Genomic DNA, 5,977 nt, shown 5'->3' on the forward strand with positions numbered 1-5,977 from the left:
ATATCTCGGAAACCGCATCGCGGTTTACTCATGAATTGCAGCGTTTCGTTGTTGGGCGTTCCGTCGCCGGGTAAATCGTAGTAATTCTAAAAATCCTTGAAGGCTTTGCGAAAAACGTCGTTTCGTCTCTGAGCCGGAATCGCGTCCACGTCGTTGGACAGATATCCGTATTTCTGCAGGTATTCGAACGTGAACGCGTAATTGTCGTCCGTAATTGTGGAATTGATGCACGTCGCGGCGTTAAAACACGCGGTTAACGCGATTATGTACGCGAGCCGCATCGTCGAGAGCGAGAGAGAGACGGTGAAACCGCGATGACGGCGCGTCGCGGTTTGAGCGCGATCTCGACGAGCGCTCCGAATGCGAACGTTTACGCGATGACGCTCGTTAGCGACAACGCGGATAGGTGGCGGCGCGGCGGGGGGTCTTGGGTGTGAAAGAAAAATGCGTCGAAGATCCCGACGGATGAGTCGGCCGGATAAGGAAAAATGCGTTAATTATTTTTCTCGATGCGTATTTTCCATCGATTTATATTTTCCTCACGCAATAAAATGCTATTGAGTCCGACGGATGAGTCGGCTTGATAAAAACAATGCATTACTTATTTTCCTCGATGCGTATTTTCCTATGCTATTCTTAGTATATTTTTCTATCGCAACACTCATGGGCAACACCCTTTTTTTTACCATATATAAGAACTCGAGACTAGACTTGGGCGTAGTCTATCCGCAGTCTTCGAGTGAACTCAAGACGATGGAGAAAATTAACGAGTTAAAATGCGTGTGTGATATATTACAAAATCAAACCACAGCCCTGACGAGGGAGATTGAGGATTATTGCAACATGGTGCGGCAGTTGCAGCAGCGCGTGAAGTGCTTAACGGAAAAGGTGCTTCCTTTTTTGCAACTCACCGTTCACGTGGACGAGGACGCCGCAATGCTTGAAAGAACGTGAGTATCGCTTTCAAACGCGAAATTATTTCTTATAATAAAATCAAACGATAAATTTCATATTTATGTATATTTATAATTATTTACAATTATTTATATTTATTATTCATATTTATATTTGTTTATATTTATTAATTGTATTTTTTGCGTAGGGCTATCATTACTTCCTGGGTGAAAAAATCTCGGAACCAGATCAGATTCTTCGTGACGAAACTTCGTGGGATGCATAGGGACATCACGCGGCTGGACTCGCACAAAGAGGCGGGTCGTCGCGAGAGAGACGACGACGAGGGGGGGGGGGGATTCTCCGAACCTGAACAGCCAAGAAACAGTGACCGTCAACGACGATGTCCCCGTCCCCGTATGTTGGGTCTCCCAATGTGAAAAAAATGCGAAAAAGTGAAATACGATATATTGAAAAAACGTTATTAAATGACAGAAGTTATGTATAATATGCTATATAATATTTCATTACAAATAAATATTAACAGTGAAAATAAATGTTTTAACGATATCGCGTTTTCTTCACCGCTCGCTTTCGCACTCGATCTGACGCTTGGCGTTATCGCTCGCTCGCTCGCTCGCTTGCGTTCCTAACCGCATCTCGCGCTGGAGCCCCACCCCCGTATCGCGCTCTCGCTTTCGCTCGCCGTTTTTCTGTTTGTCGCGTTCCCGCGACCGGCCATTGTTACGCGCTGCCGCGACCGGCCATTTTCGCGCGCTCAGTAGCATATAATGTATACGTATATAAATACGGAGGTGGTATGCGAAAAGAAGAACACCGTTTGTCATAGATTTTACGTCGATCTTTATTCGATAAACTATAGATAAAAGGATATATATGATACAATGGAGTAAAAATAAACGATTAAACACAATATATACGAAATAAAAAAACGAGCAACGCAATAAGATAAAACAATTAATACGTTAATAAGATGAAATTATATTAAACCAGTAATATATAACGTTTTTTTTTTTACACAAATTTATAAAGTAATTCAATTCGCGGAGTCAATGCTGGCGAAACATTCGCGTCGCTCGATCCACCAATCGCGCAACTTCATCACGTTCTCCATGGCGCAGCACCGTTGGTGACGCCGGCAGCGAAACGCGCGATTGGTGTGAAGAGACTCCAACCGATCGACGTCCTCGTACTCCGCGTCGACGGTCACGATCGTCGCGTCGACGTCGCCGAGAATCTCCTGCAGCCATTTCTTCTTCTCGATACCTTTCACGTAAATTCGCGCGTCGGGCGTCTCCTCCGTCTCACGCAACTTGTCCAGGTTGTCGCGCACCGCGCGTCGAATGATCGTCTTCGCCTGGCGATAGTCCGTGTCGCCGTCCTCCCAACAAAGGTCGTGATGGTTCGCTATCAACCAACTGGCTCTCGCTTTCTCGGAGCTCGTCAACGTCAACAGATTCCAACTCATCGGTGCGTGAAACACGTGATGCGCGAGCACGCGTGTCTCGCTTCGCAACACGGCCACCTCCTTCACGACGAATCTGTCGCCCACCGTGAATCCTTGCAGGTCGACGAAGATCGTCGTCGTCGTTGCCGCTGTCGCCATTGTGTCGCCGCGCGATGGAAAAAAAGTAAAGAACAGACGTTCGTTTCAAGTTGGTTGTTTCGAACAGACTGAGAAACGATGGAAAGAACCCGCGAATTTATATACTCCTCGTTTCCGGGATAAAAATAACCTCATAACCATATTTGTCCGTTTCTCAGATGAGGTATTCTCGCAATCGCATTTTCAGTTTCTCGAATAAGGTATTTCCACAACTTCAATTTTCGTTAGATAATTTTGCGCACCACGTTGGTCAGCAGACTGTACTCGATGACTCGATCGTGAACGATGAGACAAAAAGCTGTGGTTTTCGGCGGAACGTTTTCCTTGTTTTCGAACTCGATGCGCACGTCCACGGTGGCGCTTTTTACCGATTCGTTTTGACGGGAACAATCGATCACCGCGAGCGGAGCTACCCGCGCGAATTCGCGCGGGGAAAAGAGCGCGTCGTCGCGACCGTTCCCGTAATACGCTCATTGAAATTTCGCGTACATCTCGTACAGCACGGCGAACTTGTCGCTCTCGAAATCTACATTCACGTCGTCGTAGGGATAGAATTCCGAGTTGAGATACAATTTCACGTTGGCGAGCGCGCAATGATTGAACCTCGAAGCGTCGCCCGCGAATTCGTTTCGCCGTCCGGTCTGCAGCGCGAATATGACGTATCGCGGCTTCTCCAATTGCGGCGCGGCTTTCACGGCTCACGAATTCTTGGTCGTGCTCTGCAGCAGGGGAAATTCGTACAGATCCCAAGAGCGAAAGCCCGCGCTCAAAAATTGTCCGCTCTCCAACGTTCGCAACAGCGATAATTTAGTCACGTCGTTCAGCGCCACGTGAGGCATATGCCATTGCACTTTCAACAACGTAATTTTAGGATCCTTGGCCGGATCTCTCGGCACGGTCTTCTTCGGATCTACGACGCAGTTGTGGTCGCTACGAGAGCGTATCAGGATAAGCTCGTGTCGCGCGTTTATCACCACGCGTCTGTAGTCCTCGCAGAAACCCGAAAGAATATTCAAAGGTACGCAAAAGTTGAATTGATGGGACGCGTTGTTCAGATTTGATTCGCTCGTCGGATAACTCCATCCAGCGTTCTGCAGTTTTCTGGCTCGTTCGACGGTCAGCGACACGTAGTTCTTTATTGTACTGGTTATGCCGACGTTTCTACACCGGTCGATCTCCACGCCGTCGAGTTCGTAACGAATTTCGTCGAACATAAACGCGACGCAGTTGTTGACTAATTTCGCGTATTGTTCCCCATTCGTCGCGCCGTCGTCGTTGAGTCGTCCTTCGACGTACAGGAAACTTTCGCACGGCAGTGTATACAGATCCTGCTGCTGTATGGGTATTCGTATCTCGTCGTTGTGTCCGAACGTCGTGTTGACGTACGGGTTATACGTGTGAGTCTCGATTCCGACGATGCGCTCGTCGAAGATCGGCTCACCGCCAGTACTCAGGATGTCGGCCATAATTTTTCCTCTCGAGGTAGAAATGGTTCGACGGTGACGCGTTTCTCACGGTGAGACCCAACGATCGTAAGAATCTGACGTTGGCGTTGCTGAGAACGGGTCCCCCTCCTCCGCCTCTTCTCTTTCCTACGCTTCCGATCTCGTTGTAGAACGGGCTAGCTCCCTCGTTCGTACAATTCGCGCTAGATCCGTTCAGAACGAGCATCCCTCCTCTCGCTCTCTCTTTCTTCAGGGATACGCGCACACACACACACTAACCGTGACGACGACGTACGTGCAATCTGATCGTTATCTCCTCGCCGCGAAAGTCGATCAGCCGATCTTTCTGATCCACGATTCGCACCGTGATATCGGTGACGTTTCGCGCGACGATCGGGAGGTAAATGACTGCGTCGGAGTCTCCGACAGTTTATATCCCCGTGGAACTTTCGGCGCGAATTCGTGTATCGCGTGCACCGAGCGTCCGTTGCTGTACGCTCCCGCGGTGATACTACACTCGATGCAAATTATGTTCACGCTCATGACGTCGACGGGTCCGTCGGAAACGTACCATTTGTTCGGTTTTAGAATACGATCGCTCGAGAAACCCAAAAGAAAACCGATATTGTTCGGTTTTGTAAAATTCACTCGGTAGGCGCACTTTATCTCGCCTCTCATGGTATTCTCGTTGGCGCGAAGATCGAGCACTCTGTCGCCACCGTCGTCGTCCCCGTATATGTCATAACCGTCGCCATCTTTGTCATCGTCGTCGTCGTTTTCGTCCACGTATGCGCGAAAAATCTCGTCGTTGGTTTCGTCCTTCTCCGTTCGGTTTTTTTCTTTTACCCGTCCAGCATCGTCGGTCCGCGATTTTTCTCCTTTCTCCTTAACTTTGTCTCTCTCGCGGGCGCGACCTTCGCGATGGAGAATAGCGGCGCGCAGATATCTGCTCACGGCTCGCAGCTCGTACGAACCTTCCGGAACGACGATTCTCCGGTCGTCCTCGCCGTAGTAGAAACGATTGTTCGCGGACGTAACGTTCGGTATCGAATTGTACGTCTCAAAAGTCGCCAAACCCAGCTCGTATTTGCCGTCGCTCAGATCCAAAGCGGGAAAGTGACTCGCCGTGAGAACGCTGCCGGTCCCGGTCAACGTGAGCGTCAGCGACATCGCGGGAGAACGTCGATCGTCCGCCCGCTCCCCCCCCCAATCGATCTCGCGAAGAAATCGCAGGCACAGCTGTCCGCAGATTCTCTGATCGAATGTCTGGAACGCGCGACGATTGTACGTCACGATCGTACTCTCGTCGCCACCGTCGCCGAGGTACCGCGCGAGATCCCTCGGCGGGCGGAGATTTCCAAACGCGTCGAAGTAGATCGCCGAGTTCCCTTTTTTCGCGTAAGCGACCCAATGCGTGCCCGGGCCCACCGCGTCGTCGAGATTCACGATGCCGCACTCCGCGCGTCGCACCCTTGTCGGCAGAGCGTCGCGCATGAACACCCCGCGGAAGAACGGCACGCGTAGGCCACGCGCCGCTCGATCGAGCTGTTCGTCGGTCGTGACGCCGTACGGAGGTAGACGCGCTAACCTCGCCTTTTTACGCGAGGTTTTTTTTTTCGCCGACTCTCCTCGCGCCACCTCCGCGCTTCTTATACGGCGCGAGGTACAACCCGCGACCCTCCATCGTGCGATTGTGTCGCTGCAATTCGTCGAGCTGTTTTTGCGCCGCTTTGTTGGCGCTCACCGCTTTGGCCACGGTGGCCGCGCCACCGATCAAGGAACCGAGAGCGCCCAACATCGGTAGAAAGGGCAAGAAGCCGCCGCGTTTCGCCGTCGGAAGTATCCTCCGCTTCTTCCTTCTCGCATACACGTAGAACGTGTATGATATTTTTTGCAAAGGCGGATTATACAGCTTTGTAACTCGATAAGAACTGACGTCCCAGTCCTTGAATTGAGGTCCTGCTAGTGTTTTAATTAACTCGAGAATTGCAAGCTGGGCTTCGCATGAAAA

The 5,977-nt window shown here is 50.5% G+C and overlaps 1 protein-coding gene across 1 annotated transcript; it reads right to left on the bottom strand.

Annotated features, from left to right (window-relative positions):
- Nucleotides 1–3,219: 3,219 nt before the first annotated feature.
- On the bottom strand, nucleotides 3,220–3,987 carry LOC112468654. Its single transcript, XM_025037935.1, has one exon. It carries the CDS (start codon nucleotides 3,985–3,987, stop codon nucleotides 3,220–3,222), a length of 768 nt encoding a protein of 255 aa, XP_024893703.1.
- Nucleotides 3,988–5,977: the final 1,990 nt, after the last annotated feature.

This window comes from Temnothorax curvispinosus, unplaced genomic scaffold, assembly GCF_003070985.1.
Source record: "Temnothorax curvispinosus isolate PA1 unplaced genomic scaffold, ASM307098v1 QBEX01001844.1, whole genome shotgun sequence".
NCBI classification, from domain to species: Eukaryota; Metazoa; Arthropoda; class Insecta; order Hymenoptera; family Formicidae; genus Temnothorax; species Temnothorax curvispinosus.